A 17,167-nucleotide genomic window follows, 5' to 3' on the forward strand; every position below is an offset into this window, starting at 1 on the left:
ATACAATCACCTCGTGTGGTCGGTATTACCATCCTCACCTTGCACGTGGGGAAAGCAGGACAATGGGATTCAAGAATGTGGCTGAGATCCTATGTTAAAGCAGTGGCAGGGTTGGAAACTCGATGCCTAATGTTCTCTTCCCCCCAGATCTGCATCTAAGTGAAGAGAACGTTCTTCTCTTGGTGCTTGATGGGGCAAGTGAGGATAAATAAAGGTGGTGGGAATGAGACAACATTCCCATCAGCCTGGAGTTGTGTCTAACTGCACACCCACACTCATGTGGAGAGAAGAAAGGGCTGCATTGTGTTTTGCTTAGTGACTTTCCTGATTGGTATTTAAATGAGATGCTCAAGCCCGAGAGGTACTTGTGGAACATGGCAATGCTGCATTCCTCAGCGATGGGTGCGTGAGGAAAATCGGAGCTAAATAGATGTGCTGATGGAAACCAGAGATGGGGGATAACCCAAGCTTTGCCTCAAAACCTCCAAACCTCACGATGAGGGAGAGTCTCCCATCTGGATCCCTAAATCAGAGCATTTGTAGGGGCATGTTTATGGTACTGGATTGGAGCTGTCAGAAACATGTCCTTTGATCATTTCTATCCATGATGGCATTAATTCACAATTTGAGCACTGTAGAAACCGAATTCAGTCCCTCGTGATGATTAATTAGGGCCTATTTCCACCCTAAGTCTAATCTGTATTTGTCTAGAGGTGTAAAAACAGTGTCTCCTTGGCTGACTTCCTATCAGAAGGGAAAAAACCCCAGCACACCAATGTCTGACATGAGCAAGGGCTCGTATTGATCAGAAACTGGGACAACTAGAGCTCACCAACTGGAATTTCTGGCTTATCCTTCTACCAGTGCCATAGAAGGCAGCCTGGTAGCTGGGAAACCCTTGTCACCACCTTCCTGACCCAGTAGTGGTTGCCTGCCCCTGAAGTGCTTTGCAGCTCAAAGGTTTTTCTCATGGAACTGCTTATTCGGGGTGTGACCAGTTTGGCAGTGCCCATCCTTTAGACATTTTCCAGCTTGCTGTTTGAGGTGAGATGAGTTTCAATAGGAGTGAAACTTGTTTTATGCTTCAGCTGAAAAGAAACAAACCACCACCCACCCTGAAACAAATGGGCTGGGTCTCAGCTACTATACATCAGACTGGTTTTGATGCTGGGGGCTCTGCAGGTTTGGGTGTAGGGTGGATTTGGCTGTTGTTTGGAGTCCTCTAGGTCCTTCTCCAGCAGTTGGCTGTTCTGCTTGTTGCTTACTGCACACTAACCCTGTAGCTGCCTTGTCTGCTCTGCTTGTATCTTCACCCACCGGCCGTACTCTGTGGTATAATGCTGTCATCTGACATGATCTTTCCATGATGTCTGTGGCAGTGAATGCAGCTTTCCTTGTCCTCATTAGCCTGGCTAATGAAGTGCAGATGCTGAAGTGAGTGGAGTATCAGTTTGCCTGGAGACTGGTGGGAGCATCCCACCTCCCTGTGTCCATACTGGATGGTCACAGCTGCAGGTAGAGGCTGTGATAAAGCCAGATGACTGGCTTGTTCTTGCAAGATCTTCAGCTCATGACTAACTTTGTATAATGTAGACATCATACAAAGCTGATTTGGGAATGAAGTGGCCAGCAGTGATTTTTTGCACTGTTGCAGAACAGTTTGCAATGAAAGCTTTCTATAAACTGGAAATTCAGCTGTATTTTTGCTGTATTGCCCAGAGAAGCTGTGGCTGCCCCATCCCTGGCAGTGTTCAAGGCCAGGTTGGACACAGGGGCTTGGAGCAACCTGCTCTAGTGGAAGGTGTCCCTGCCCGTAGCAAAGGGTTGGAACTGGATGAGCTTTAAGGTCCTTTCCCTCCCAAACCAGTCTGGGATTCTATGACTTTTTTTTTCCCCCATCCAAAAAGTGAAAGCTTGGCTCTCCTTCATTCATTCTGTTTGGGTTAGATTCAATCCGTGGGGTGACATGGGTGTACTGTTACTTAATGTGGAGGGATTAAAAATAGCCATGCCCTGTGCCAGTGGAAGCTGTGACATAGTCTTTGTCAGCTTATTCAACCAAAAAGATCAGGTTTGGAGGAAATCCTTATTCCAAGGTGCTATAGATTATGATAATAGGGTTTCACCTTCCTCTGATGTGCATTATGCTTAGCTCTATTCCCTGGATGTGTCTCTCCTCCTCAGCCCAGCCACAAGAGCTGGGTGAAGATCACCAATCTAATTGGCAAACACAAAGGAGAGACAGGCTGTGAACAAAACCCGCTCGTGTCTCATTTGCATCCTTCTAAATGGCATTGTTTGTGCAGCTGTTCAGCCAAACCATCCCCAGAGTTTATTTTCGTCCATAGAGGAAACAGAGATGAGTTTTCTCTCTGTTAGGGCAGATGCAAGATCAAAGAGTCGTATAATGCAGCTCAGAGAGACCAACCTCTCTGCTAAACGTGTCCTGATGGGGGCAAGGTTATTAATAAAGCAACCCTTGAGATGATAAGCCACAGTTAGAAGAGCCAAAGGCTTGGCGAAGATGTGACATGTCTCTTTGAGGTTAACACTGGTCCTTGGTGAAGTCCCCCTCTCATTTATGTGGAGGAGAAGGGGGGGATGTCTGTGTGTTTCAAACACTGATCCACTATTCTCCCCAGAAGAAAAAAAGCACTTTCCAAAAGATCCATCAGGCAAAATTTACACAGTGTGCTGTTTAGCAACAATTGAACTCTCTTTCCTCCCATGTGTCACTCACCAGAGTGTTTTAGAAGCTCAGAGCAGGAAGAGGTAGTGATATTTATGGGAAGCTTTTTGCTGGAGCTCACACAAGGGTGGGCTTGAGAAACCCAAAGAGTGCTTTTGTGTGCAAGGCCAGTCAGCTGTCCAAGGCTAGTGTTTGCTCATGGCTGTTGTGACAATAATTAACAGAGCAGGAAGTAAAGGATTGATTGGTTTATGCACACATGGCATTGTGCATTTGAACTTGGACAGAAACTCCGAAATCCTGAGAGAAGGCAGATTTATTCATCAAATGTGTAAGGATGTAAGAATGGTCATAATGTCAGTCCAAAGTCCATATAGGCTCGTATCCTGGCCAGCAAGAGATAGGGAGCAGTGTGAAGAACACAACGTGACTTATCCTTCCACTAAAATTGTACCTTCTCAGCTCTGATGATCTGTTTCTCCATCTAAGTCCAAATCCTGCTCCTTGACCATCTGGATATCATCTGGACAGAGGATTGGAATTGGCCTGCTACAATTTCTTCCCCGTGTCCCAAGATGTCTGGTCATCTGGTCATCATTAGGAAAGACATCTTAAGCTTAGACACCCTGAAAGCTATGTCATCTTGGTGCAGTGTTTTTCCTCCACCTCAATAGACATGACCAGAGACTCCCTGTAAATCTATTCTAGCTGTTTGATTCTGTAATCTTTTGGCTACTTTGCTTGCTAAACCTGGATCCAGCGGGTAACGGGCTCTAGAGTTGAGTCTTATCCTTGGTAATGAAGGAAACGCTTGGCTGAAGTATTTAATATGACTTAGTTCAAAAGAAAGAGCTTCAACTTGAGGTTGGCTTAGTGGAGCCAAAGCATCCCTTGGTACAGATATGGTAAATGAGCTGGTGGCTTGTATCCCAGCAACTTGCCTGCACCATCTGGGCACTGTCCTTTATGGAGATCATAAAGGACTTCATATGTCCTTTATGGAGCTCATCTTTATTTCTCTGAGACTCATGTGGCCTGGTCTTAGAACTCCCTCAGAGTTCAAACTATAAGGGGCAGGACTGCAAGTTCATGTCCAAACCCACCAATCCATTTGGAGCTGTCATGATGGCCTAATAGGAGATACTAGGACAGATCTACCTGGGTTCAGAGCACTTGCTTTCCCACTGAGTGGGATTTAAAGGGATTATCTGCTAAAGATGAGGAATCCCAGGCAGAATCCTTTTCCTCTATCCTCAAGGATCAGGAACTCTCAGAGCCATGCTCGGTTTGCTTGAAGAATGTGGATTTGAGTCAAAACCTTCAAAAGGCAGGTTGCTGTTAGAATACTTGAAGCAGAATAATTCAGACTAGAACAGTGATGCGTGTTGTTCTGATTCATTCTCCACTGATGAAGCCGGAATGCTATTACATTTGCTACAAAGGATTTCTTGAGTGCTGGCCAAATAGATGCTTTAAATGCTTCTCTAAAAAAATAATAATCTTCTTTATATATAAATTTTCTTCTTCACTGAGGATCTGACAAGGTCCTGGCACACTCCGCTGTTTGACAGACAGCCTGGAAGAAAGGGGAGGAGAACAACGCATAGCACCAAGGAGGTGTTTGCTTCCATCTTTCCAGCAGTTCAGGAGAAGCTCAGCAGCTCAGCATTGCTATCCTGTGATAACAGGAAGCAGAGTTACTTGCCCCAGGATAGCAGCACAACCAGGACTCCTGGTTCGACATGAATTCCTGTCTCCTGCCCCACCAGTACAGCCCTCAACAATGCCAGTTTGTTAGAGTGGTTATCGCCAGCCCTGCCAGAAGAACCCTGGTGCCATGCTTTAGGGATCTGGAATCCCTGGAGAAACTGGTGCTGTAGGTGAGTGTTTGGGTTGTGGTTATAAGGTTATAATCACTCCACATCCAGTCCTGCCTGGTGCCCGTGGCAGCGGGGAGTGAGGCAAGTTCTCCTTCAGGCTCAGCGTCTGTTCAGGGCCAATTACGTACTGCATGTACAGTGCCCTAAATATGTAAAAAAGCACAACATAAATATCAAATGTCATTATTAAGTGAGGATTAATTATCTTTCTGGTTGGTTTTTGTGCAGGCCTGCGGCATGCATGCCTCACATGCATTCAAACTTTTTCATTAGTGTTATTATGGAGAAGTTAGACTGAAACGTTACGTTGATGAATTGCTAACGGGGACAGGCTTGGAAGGGAAAACCTGCATCTCACTGAGGAAACTGGGCTCAACTCAACCACAGCTCTACGTGCCCCACAGCTTGGGGAATGGCACCTCAAGCCTGTGTCCGTCTCTGCTCAACCCTGGGTGGCTGGACAGGTAGTTGCATGGTAAGAGATGCTTTGAGGAGGAGCATTTAGCTGTAATACATTACATTCAATTGAAGTTAACATTTACAAGCACCAGTGGGTTTGTTTGCAACTGATGTAGCTAGAAACCCACTCAAAACCAATACGGGATGTTCTCTAATGTGCCTGGAGAAGGTGAAATAGGACACATGGATGAGCCCTATTTTTTCGCCAGCTAAGAAGCTGTTGTCAGAAATCACCATTTGATAAGGTGCTACTTTCCCCCCCCACTTCCACTTGGCTCATCACAGAAGGTGCAGACTCCTGAGGAACTGGCCTTCAGCTCTCCAAAAAAGGATCATTTTAGCTGTGCTAAAATTAGCTGCACTCATTTTCATTTCTTCTCTGTTTTCCTTCTGTGGACACATGCGGGTGAAATCCTGGCTCCACTGAAGCTGATGGGCATTTTGCCATGAACATGGGTTGGGCTTCGGATTCTTCCACAAAGCAGAGAAGCCATTTGCTGCCAAGGGGTCTTTCTGCTGTGTAGCTGAGCTGCATTTAATTTTGCAAGACTCATAGTCTTTGTCAGGCTGATATAGTTCATTCAGTTGAAGTGGAAATAGGATATGGTGTGAACTGTACCTGCAGTCTCTGAGGAGCACTTAGACTTCACTACAGGGAACCTCCCTGTGTGCTATTTTGGAGCATCACCAGTGTCTCCTCATGCTCCAGCTCTGCACTTAGATTTCAGGAAAAAATGCTCTCCTTTCCTGTAGCCACTGAGGCACTCCTGATTCCCATGGAAATACTGGCTCTGTGCATTTGGACTGAGTCTTGGGACTCCTTTTGGAAGCTTTCAAAACATCCCAGAGGTGCTTTTGACCTCTGCTCATATGCAGAGCTTTTGGCTTTAGCTTAGCTACAAAAGGTTTCCACATGTAACCACAGAAAAAGAGAGCTAGTAGAAAAAGAAACAACAAAACCAAAGACAAATCTCCTCTCCCAAAACAGCACTAGCTCTCAGTTAGGTGACCGAGTTCTTGGATGCTGAGATGCTGGAGAAGAGGAATGGCAACGAAGATAACTCTCAAGCATTCCCAGTTCCAGCATTCCTATTTAATATGCAACAGCCACAGAAAGGTCAGATTATAGAGCTGAGATATGGCACTTCTAAAGGGTCTGAGGATCACATGCAGGTTTTCCAGCTATTTCAATATTCAACGAGGAGTAGGCTCTGTTGGGTTGTTTTACAGTGCAAGTGGCAAGAATGAGAAGAGAATCAATGTCTGAACTGCTGATACCAAGGATTCCTGATGAATTATCTGTCACCACCTCTCTGGCCAAGCTTTGTTTGATAGGGATGCTAAATCATTGATATCCATACTTAGGTACCACCTCTGGGCTTGAGACTCAGTTGACTTGTGCAGGGGACAGCTTCAGGAAGACTATGGCCATGCCTGTACTTGCAGCCCATTACAAGAGGACACAAGAGAGGTAGCTAGCTCTGAAAGCCCATCTGCATCAGTGTACTGCAAGGACTGCACCGTGCAAACACACCAACTCATGTCTTGGAAACTGTCAGGCTGTCAACACATTGTTCACAACCTAATTAGCCCACCTCTCCTGAGGCCATAATTAGCTCAGGTGCAATCATAGCCTGACAGGGCTGTGCTGCTTCCCATTCTGGAGAAAGCATCCTGGATCTGTGCACAGCATCATGCTGCAGAGCATAAATGACACCCAGGTCATCTTGTAACTTAGGATCCAAGTGTCTGTTAATGACAGCACTCCAGTGGGCATTTAGGAAGGGACTATTTGCCCTTCCTGGAGTCCTGGTTATTTCCCTTAAACCTTTTCCTAAGCACTTGTTCCCAAGGGGAAATGAATTTGCCTGGTATATGCACAGCCCATTGCTGTTCTTCTTTTTCCTTTTGCCTTTATGTCCTTATCAGGGCACTTGGTGGAGCACAGTATTGATCTTGAAAGAACCTGATGCAAGCTGCCTTCTCATAGTTAATCGTAATGCAGAGCTTAAGGAAAACATTAAGAGTAAATGAGTGCAGGTTTTTACTTACACAGTGGCTAAAGGGGAGGTTTTTGTGTGTTGTTTTGTGTGGCTGGCTGGCAAATCTCTGCTTTTGGGAATCTGTGGTGGATAAAGTAGATATAACGCCCTCTCCCCTAAACCAACTGTATGATACAACTTATTCTCAACGTTCCCTTGCTGCTTTTGCCTCCTTTGCTTCACTCAGGGCTTGCTTCTTCCTTCCAGTAGGCTGCCTGCTCCTTCAGCAAAATGAAGTTCTTTCCCAAAGGAACTCAACTCCTTCTTGGTTTGCTTTTGTTTTGACACTCAGGAGACGACAGATTTATAGACCTTCCTGAGTCGCAAGTTCATTTTCTTTCACTATTTACCTTTCACTGCAGCCCATTCGGAGTGAGATTTCATTCTGCCTCTGAGCGGGGCTGACCTGCCAAGAGGAGCTTATTCATAAATCATTCCTTCCTTTTTCTTTCTTTCCAAAACAGCATTAGCTGAATTTGCCTAGGAGGAAAATTGTTCTGCCATTGCCGACAGTCAAACAGTGCAATTAATTAGTGCTTTCCCTTTTCTCTTCCCTCCAGTCTGTTGTCTGATGGGGTTGAAAGTCAGCCAGGGAGGAGGGGAAAGGGGAAAAAGAAGGGGGAAAGATGTGTTTGAAGTATTTCTTTTTAATTAAAAGGTGATCTGGTGTAGTGGTGGTACCAATGCGTCATGTCTGGTGCTCAGAAGCAGCTTAGAAACATCCCAGCATAGAATGGTTTGAGTTAGAAGGGACCTTAAAGCTCATCCAGTTCCAACCCCTGCCACGGGCAGGGACACCTTCCACTAGAGCAGGTTGCTCCAAGCCCCTGTGTCCAACCTGGCCTTGAACACTGCCAGGGATGAGGCAGCCACAGCTTCTCTGGGCACCCTGTGCCAGCACCTCAGCACCCTCACAGGGAAGAGCTTCTGCCCAAGAGCTCATCTCAATCTCCCCTCTGGCAGGTTAAAGCCATTCTCCTTGTCCTGTCCCTACAGGCCCTTGTCCAAAGCCCCCCTCCAGGTTTCTTGTAGCCCCTTTAGGTATTGGAAGGTGCTCTGAGTTTGGTCTGATGAAAAGCAAGTGTTCCCAATTCCTTTGCTGCTTTACCCCTTGTGTTCACACCTTAGGTAAGAGGCAGTAAAAGGCTGACATGCAGCAGAGTTATGCCTGGGATATGAGCTTCTTTTGGTAAGTCAAAATTGCCATTTCTGACTGAAACTTGGAGAAAATGGGATGAATTCACTGTTCTTCTTCTTGATGTTACTGCTGAAAAGGTCTGTACAGTGACTGCAGCATGGCCTGATTTAAATAGCAAAGCAAAATGTTTTCAGATCTTAGAAAACACTCTGCAGCTCCAAAGCCCTTTTTATTTTTAGCTCTTGGTTAGATTTAGCAACTGAGCAGCCAGATGTTAGCTTTGTGGTTGAGATGGACATTAGAGCTTTCTTGCTGCTTGAAATGCAGACTATTCAAATCCTCTAAAAAATAACTACAGGAAAACTTCTGTTGCTTAAGCACCACTCCCTCAGTTGTGCTTGGTATGAAGTATGGATTATGCTAACACTTCCCAAGTATTTGAGAAGTGTTCAGCAGCAAAGTGAGCCCAAGACTAACCTAGGCTTTGGGGTGATTAAGACTGTTCTAACAGATAGAAGTGGGGCCTTTATGTATAAAACTACCTATTAAGACACCTCTGGAATCCTAAACCACTGATGGGTTCACCATTATCATAGACACACAGAGTGGTTTGTGTTGGAAGGGACCTTAAAGCTCATCCAGCTCCAACCCCCTGCCACGGGCAGGGACACCTTCCACTAGAGCAGGTTGCTCCAAGCCCCTGTGTCCAACCTGGCCTTGAACACTGCCAGGGATGGGGCAGCCACAGCTTCTCTGGGCACCCTGTGCCATCACCTCAGCACCCTCACAGGGAAGAGCTTCTGCCTAAGAGCTCATTTCAATCTAACATTTGACTGTGCTGCCTCTTGATTGTTTTAGGTGGAAACAGTAAAGTGCTTGGTGCATGTTGCTGGGGTAATTCCTCATTTTCTGTCTTTTTTGGGCTTCTTTTTGGGTTTCAAGTGCAAAAGAGCAGTGGGTCAGGATTGGAATAGGTGCTCAGATACAATGCAGGAAAAGTTTGGGTTCAGCTGAAGCTGTTCTGAAAGGCAGGGAAAGGAAGAGTGCTTCATTTCCATTCCTTCCCAATTTGGGAGACAGAGCATGTCACAACAGTGCTGAGCAGACAAGAGCTGCTTGCCAGCATTTAATTTGTTGAAGATTAAGAAATTATTCCATTCTTACAATATCATTTGAACTCTGGAGGATGTGGAACTTAGATCTAGCCTCAGATTTCATAGTGTTTGGAGGCCAAGGCTTTATCAGGATAAGAACTCTACGGATGGTTTAAGGGGAGTCATGTTAATAGTGTACCTAGAGACAATGGGCTGGCTCAACTTCAGCTACCTTTGAACTTTGGGATAACTAGATCCAGAAGAGGACATTGAACTTAGGCTTGTTTCTTCGTGATATAGAAGCTAGCTAGGGTGCTATAGAGGCTGTTTCTGGTTTCCTCTATCTGCAAGGAGACTTGACTGCTGAAGTATTGCCTCTTTTCTGGCCAGCAACAACCTCAAACCTTTCCTCTTTCTCTAAAAGCTGTCCTTATTCTATGCCCTACCCATCCTGTGTCCTTATCAGGCTGAGGGCAGAAAGCTGAGAAGTCTTGTACATGGCTGGGCTGAACATCAGCAGATGCCTTCATTATTTACAGTGGTTTCTAAAAGCACCATCGCAACTGTTAGTGTCAAACCATAAGCAAAGGCTTCTCTTTCAAGCAGAAATGGTAAACAAATCTAAGATACTTGGTGTCAACAGCCTCACCAATCTGTTCACCACCTGGAGCTCAAAGCAACCCAACAGTTGCAAACCACTAGTAGCACAGGAGTAGAACAGCCGTAAGGAAATCAGTGTCCTGACGTGGGCACCAAAAATAAGCCTGTGCTGAGCTTTTCTGAGCATTTGGCCAGGTCACAGCTGCTGGCTGCTGAATGTTTGGGAAATGTATCCCCCCATTCAGGTGCTCAGCACTTGGAAGCGTGGACCTGAACAACTCCAATGTCATCTGCTTCTGTAAAAACCAGCCAGTTCTACTCTGCAGAACCAGCCACGTTCTCACTGCCCATTGTGGAAAGACGGAAGCAGTCCTTTTATTCCCCATCCTACCTGATTGTTAGAAAAATAGCCTGAAGAGACTTCCCTCTGTTTGAGGCAGATCTTAACCTCTGGGACCATTATAGTGAGCCTCCCCATACTCCAGGCAGTCCCACATGCTGCTTCAGTGCCATACAGGAAAGCAAATATCTCTGATATTTGAGCAACCCGCTGTAGTGGAAGGTGTCCCTGCCCGTGGCAGGAGGTTGGAACTGGATGAGCTTTAAGGTTCCTTTTAAACCCAAACCATCCTATGGTTCTATGATTCTGATTGCTCTGATATCAGATACCTTTTGCTGACCTCCCTTGAAGAGAGTTCCTTGTAAGAATGCCTTTGTCCAGAGGTTTAGGTCACTTGGAGCATTGCAGGGGATTCTGAGCTCTGCTGATTTATTACTTCTCAGTAATCTCGTGGTTTATGGAGAGCCGTACTGCAAATATACAGGGGTATAAGGATGAAAGTATCAACTAACCAGTGATCTGGTGCCAAAAGCCACCCGTGAGCAAGGACAGTTTCAGGCTGTGAGATAAGGCTCAGAGAACGAACCTGCAGAGGAGCAGGAGCTCTGTGATGGGATGGTTTGAACCAGGACCCCCTAACAGCAGGATAAGGGCATATAGTAAGACTGGATCCCCTCCTTTATGGTATGTAAAGCTTGGGCATCAGTTCTCAGTTTCCTTATTCAGGGCAGGTTGGAACTGGGGTCTGTGAGGTCTCTTCCCATTTAGCCTCTGTGAATGAGAGCAGAAGAGCCAACTCCCATTGACAAACCTCATCGCTCCCCTAGGAACATCTCTCATGGTAGAGGTGGCTTCAGATTCCTGCACAGGTCTTCTGGATATAGGCTGTGGGAGCTGGATCTGTTTTACCTTTTGTGTAGCTGGGTGCATGAGTATCAGTGAGGGCAGAATTAGTAGTGTAAAGCAAAGGAGAGGGCGCTCTATCCTAATTCATGATCTTGGAGCAGCCACCAAGGTTTTAAATCAAGGCAGAATTTCTGCCAGGTTCCTTGGTGATGCTGTAGGACAGCTGAAAAAGATCGACAGAAAGAAAAGGTCAATTTTGCACAAGCTAAAGTTTGCCTGGAAATTCTGTTCGCATGTTTCGAGAACTTATTTGGTGCTTTATGTTAAATTCAATGGAAATAGTTAGATATTTAGCATGGCAGAGATGTGGAGGAGAAAGTAAGGCTTAAGCCCCAGTCTGTCTAAACCCCAGTCTGTAGCCCCAGTCTTGTTTAAATCCCAGTCTGTTGGAATTTAAGGCATTTTGGCAGTAGTTTTCCAAGCTTGCTTTGTAAGTGGCTGGATTTTGCACAACTTGCAGTGGTTGTGGAGAGAAGTGATGATCAACAAGCTGTGTGATTCCTTGATGTACTCTGTGCCTGGGACCTGATTTGTGCCATTGCAACCCTTCACTCAAGGGAGGAGGGTAAGAATACCCTCATATAGGTATATATATGCTATATATATATAAGGTCATCAGCAGGCCAAGTTGACAGCTCCTTTCTTCCACTGCGACAAGTTACTCACCAAAATAGACTGATTGAGGTCTACAGGTCATTATTTTCATTAGTGGTGATTCACAGGAAGAGTTGCGCAATCAGGCCTGCTGATGTAAGGTGTTCCTTTCCACAGCACCATTTATCTGAAGATCTCGGAATACTTTATGTACATTCAACTTTAATCCATGTTTTACCACCAATGGAGTAAGTAAGGGGGGTTGTTTCCATTTTGCAAGTGATGTAAACTGAGGTACAGAGCAAGAGAGTGACTTGCCCAGACTGTGCAGGTTGGTTGCAGACTTGTAGAGAGTACACTCTGTACACTGAGCAGAAATCTGTCTATAGCTGAAAATTCAGGTCTGATGTGAATTGAAACTTCCTGTAGTGTTTGGAAACATTTAGGTTTGTCACCCCAGAATGGCCCTGGCCTCCAAGGATTGGAGGGTAATGGCTGGTTTTGTTTTAGGGCTGGTATCAACTGGTTGGATGTAGAGTTAAGAGTCAGTGAAGAACTTTGCTTCTGACCTGTTCATCCTCATCTGCCTGTATGGACAGTGTAGACAGCGGAGGATGAAAGTGTGCTTCATCTGACTATCTGGTTAGTAGGTAACCCTCAGTTACCCACTAAAGGATGAGATGAATTGTGACTTGAACTCCACTGTCTGTTGCCTGTAAGAGGAGAATAGGTAACTATCTCAAGTGAACTCAGTGCTAGAGTCCATAGAGAAGCAGACTTGCATGAGCGGGTCATGCAAGATGATGTCATCGATGTCATCGTTTGCTTGGAGTTTAATCTCTTGTGGTAATTAGATGACTTCAATGGTGAGTGTTATAATAGCTCCTAAAAAAACAGTCATCAATGGAAACACAGGCCTTCCTTTCCCTGTGCTAGTGATATGCACATCAAGATTCCCAGCCCAAGGAAAGCTATGAAGTTTGGGAGAAGGAACAGATCCAGAGAGGGGAATTGTTTTGCTTTTTATCATTAGGACAGAGCCAGGAAAGGTATTCCTCTCTCCCTGCTCTCTCTAGTGCTCCCATTACCACACTGCCACTGAACTGGCCTTTATCTCCCTCTGCTTCCTCTCCTGCCAGGCTCCCCTTCTCTGCGGGCATACCCTCTCATCTCCGTCATCACCCGGCAGCCCTCCGTGGTCCCTCACCTTGTCCCTGCTGCCACCAGCTCCCGCGTACTGCCAGCCCAGACCCCGTCAGGCACTGCCAGCTCCGAGGCACCAGCCAGCGAGACCCATGGCAGCAGCGAGTCAGAGGCAGAGCAGCCCACACCTCGGCTGAAGAAGCCACGCCGGAGCAGGACCATCTTCACCGAGCTCCAGCTGATGGGCTTGGAGAAGAAGTTCCAGAAGCAGAAGTATCTCTCTACCCCTGACAGGTAGGTCAGACTCTTCCACTAGGAAAAGGAATGAGCAAAAAGGGCTGCTCTGGACCTGCTCAGCTCTTCCCATACTGACCGTAGCGTGCTGCCTTCAGGCTCCACAGAGATGCGTCTGCCATAGGTCAGTGGGCAGATGACTAGATTCAGTTTCAAGACTTAACTTTTCCTGGGATAGGTAACTCTTCCACAGATAGATTAGCTCAATGGAAAGGCCACGTGGTGATATATGTGGTTGCTAGCAGGCATCCAGGCTCAGAGACAGGCAAAGTACTGAGCAGAAGGATCTCAGTCTTTCCCATTCCTGCTGCTGACTGGAAAAACGGTGGAGCCTGTCTACCACACTTGGGTAGCATTTCAGTGAGAAGGTGATGGCTTTTCCAGCAGCTTGGAAAACACATCCAAGGTTGCAGAGTTGAAGGCTGCCTTGCCCTTGTGAAGGCACTTGCAAGTACCTTGTCTTTTTGAAGGAAAAGGGAAGTTCTTGGGAACTACTTGGTACCACATGGAGAAACCAAACTAAGGAGAGGCTTTAGCTTTTTAAAGGGCTTTGGATCCTACTTTGCAAATTGAAATGACAGGAGAAAGACCTGTCCAATTCCTATGAAGTTTGTAAACCTAGAGAGGGTTTGAAAGGTACACCAGACCTTGAACTCCACAGATGGCAGTGCCCCAGTATTTAAATTGAAGATGTCATTCTCTGCTCATTCTGCTTGTCACCAAATTTCACCGGCATGGCCAGGCTGTATCACACTGTGTCAGAGCTCCTAATGCTCCTGTGCTAACTCTTCACAGCTTCACATAACCAGATGGTTGACACCGTTGATGAAGCACTCGAGGCTGTTAATTAATATTATCATATGACTGTTCCTTGGCTTTGTACATGTTTGAGGCTGATGAGCAACTCCTGTCCATGTACCACTTCCCCTCTGTTTGTTTCCTTGGGTTTCTAGGCAGTGCTGGTTACCCTAATGCGTGTGGCAAGAGCTGGTAACTGTTTACAACGTATGATCAGACATGTGCACTAAGGCAAGAAGAGTTAGTCAAGCAGTGTTTCTCTCTGTCAACTCATGGCTGGAAACGTGATGGAAAAGCAGTGGGTTGTGATCCAGGTTTGCTCCTGAACACAAAATTGTACCCCTGGCAGAGCAACTGAAGCACCTGGTTTAGCAGCAGAAAGGGAGTGCAGCACAACAGGATTAATGCCTCTGCTAGATTCTCCTTTTCACATAACAGTGTCTTGAAGTCGATGGGGTATCGCTCAGATGTTATGTAGTGGCACAGGCAGTGGGCAAACCAAGCCTGTAGGTCTGGAGTGAATCCACAGTGGGGGAGAGCATGAGTTTGAGACCAGCAAGCTGCTGCAGGTATGTAGGTGTTTGTGGATAGGAGAGTGAGTCTATTGCCCTAAGAGCCCGCCTGGAACAGAAGTTTGATTATGAAAAACTTGGCCTTGACAATTTTTTTACCCTATCCAAAGGCCAGGAACGACTTGCCAGGAAGCTCATGGAGTCCAGGGCACATTGGAATGTGACTCTCAGAGCTATCCCACCTGCAGGACTTGCGTGACTCTCTGGGCCACTTACCTAGCGTGGTTGAGGATTTCCAGCTCCATCCATTGTGCAACTCCATGACAAAACTGCCAGATGCATAGAGCTACCACCTGTGGGGAAGGATAAAGAGTTACTTTGAGCTGCATTTGCTTCACATCCTGGGTTTTAATATAGAAATAATGAATGGTTTCAGATGAACTTGCATAGGTTGGAGATTTGTGGAGGATGAATCAGGATTATGGGCTGTCTGCCACATATACCCTTAAGCTAAGCACGCAAATAATAAATTCATTTATAAGCCTGAATTGCCTATAATAGCAGAATGCCTAAGGAATTAATAGATTTAGATGTACTACTACTCCGTGAGAAATGAGAAAGTATTATTACCCCCATTATGTGGGTAGTGAAGAAGAAATAGGATGCAAAGAGCAGACTGATGCTGGGTGTCTTGGTTCTTAGGTGGTTGCTTCAGACATCATAAACCTGTTTATCGGGGATGTGGTGTACCAGCAGCTGTCCCAGAGCATCTGAGCTCTTCTTGTCCTCTGTAAACTCACTTCAGTGTCTCTTTTGTCTCCAAGGTTGGACTTAGCTCAGTCACTGGGGCTGACACAGCTGCAGGTGAAGACGTGGTACCAGAACCGTAGGATGAAGTGGAAGAAAATGGTAAATGGTTCATTCCATCATTCCTTAAAAATGGATTTCAAAAGAACAGATTTGGAAGCTGAGCACTGTCAGTGACCTGTGCCTGTTGATATCAAATTTTGGTTTATTCTTGATCACTTTTCTTAAAGACACTCTTTTTTCTTCAAATATTCATCCTGCAGCCTATGTGGTGGGCTAGAGGGGCCCATAGGCAGTAGGAAGAATGCAAAGCAAAGAGATGAAAGAAATGAGGACAGAACAGAGGGAAGAACCAAAATATCTCCCTCTGCACTTTTAGCATTCCTGGAATCTTAATGCTTGTGGGATAGGTTATGTGCATAGACAAAAAAGATTGTGCTGCTCTATGGAAACCAGTGCAGTTTTGAGAGCTAGTATCATTAATTCTTGCTTTTCATATCTTCCTTTCATGTCTTTCACTTCTTCATAGCTTCATGGCCCTTTTCCAGTTAAAATGCTTTTAGAAAGGACAAGTGTCCAATAAATCCTGGTGGAAACCATGATGCTGTGACATTCTCAAGTGGAGATGTTTATGTATTCTGATCTGGCAGAAGAGATGCAGTTCTAGACCGTATCTCTGAATGTGTGTGACAGCTGCAGAAGTTACTGCCACTTAAATCTGGGATTAGCTTGGATAAAGATCTTTGGAAGTGTCTTATTGCTGCAGTGATGGTGTGAAGGGAGAGGGAATTAAACATAGGATCAGACCTGGCTTGCTGACTCCCACCTTTTACTCAGATGAGAGGGGTCTCATGCATTTTAATACTTGGGCTTGGAATAAAGCAAACACTCAGGAAAGGAACTAAATTCTGCATAAAATCTTCTGTGTGTAGTGATGAGGACTGCATGGCTGGGTTGCTCTTGGGCTTCCTGTAGGAACTGACTTAGAGACCTCTAGAGTTCTGGGTGTCCTCGCTGATAATGTTTGCATTTCACTTTATTTCCATGAGAAAATGGGTGAACTCACTTCATGAATGCAGGACACTTCAATGAGGCTGAAGTGGTGACCACAAATTAACTTTTGAGGTCAAAGCCGAGTTTCGTCCTTCTGTGAAGGATGTCTCACAGCAGCAGAGTTCAGATTGATCCTGATGGTTCATCTCATTGCTCCAGGTGCTGAAGGGTGGACAGGAAGCTCCAACAAAGCCCAAAGGCCGTCCAAAGAAAAACTCCATTCCCACCTCGGAAGAGATAGAAGCAGAAGAGAAAATGAACAGTCAGGCTCAGAGCCAGGAGCTAGAGGGAACTCAAGCCCTCGAGGAGCCTAAACTGACAGAGGAGAAGCCAGAAGTCTCTTTGGAAACAGAGGAGTCTCCAGAACATATACCAGAGCCCTCCTCAGAGGAGACTACACCATCAAGTTAAAAGGGGAAGAAAGGAGAGAGAAAGAAAAGCAAAAAAAAATACGAAAGAAAAACCAAAACCAAATATATATATGTATATATATATTTAAATATGTATGTAATTGTGTGTGTGTACATATATATATAAATATATATATATATATATGTAGACCTTGTGTATAAGTCTAAAGATTGGTCACTTTGTGCCTTTGGGAATCAGCCATCATGGGCCACAGTGGAAGAAAGACTGTGCTGGGACTGTGTTGGAGGGGTCGGTGTGGTAGCTTGACTTTATCCTTGCCTTTTAAAGTAGTGCAAATGGACAGAGTGCTTGGTCTGGTCTCAGATCAGGGACAGCTAAGAAATGGGGAGCTCTGATAGCACCATTTCCTTGTGTAACCAGCACTTATTTGTGTTTGGGATGGGCCC

At 45.6% G+C, this 17,167-nt stretch overlaps 1 protein-coding gene across 1 annotated transcript in view; it reads left to right on the forward strand.

Annotated features, from left to right (window-relative positions):
- The window catches only part of BARX2 (BARX homeobox 2), a 33,310-nt gene extending 16,521 nt beyond the window's left edge, over positions 1–16,789 (forward strand). The window contains exons 2-4 of the mRNA XM_030505334.1: positions 12,882–13,179; positions 15,314–15,398; positions 16,509–16,789. Of these exons, the coding sequence (XP_030361194.1) occupies positions 12,882–13,179; positions 15,314–15,398; positions 16,509–16,760 (635 nt within the window). The 3' untranslated portion in view covers positions 16,761–16,789. The remainder of the gene's footprint in view (positions 1–12,881; positions 13,180–15,313; positions 15,399–16,508) is intronic.
- The last annotated feature ends 378 nt before the right edge of the window (positions 16,790–17,167 follow it).

The sequence above is a fragment of the Strigops habroptila genome, chromosome 17, assembly GCF_004027225.2.
Source record: "Strigops habroptila isolate Jane chromosome 17, bStrHab1.2.pri, whole genome shotgun sequence".
Classification (NCBI taxonomy): Eukaryota; Metazoa; Chordata; class Aves; order Psittaciformes; family Psittacidae; genus Strigops; species Strigops habroptila.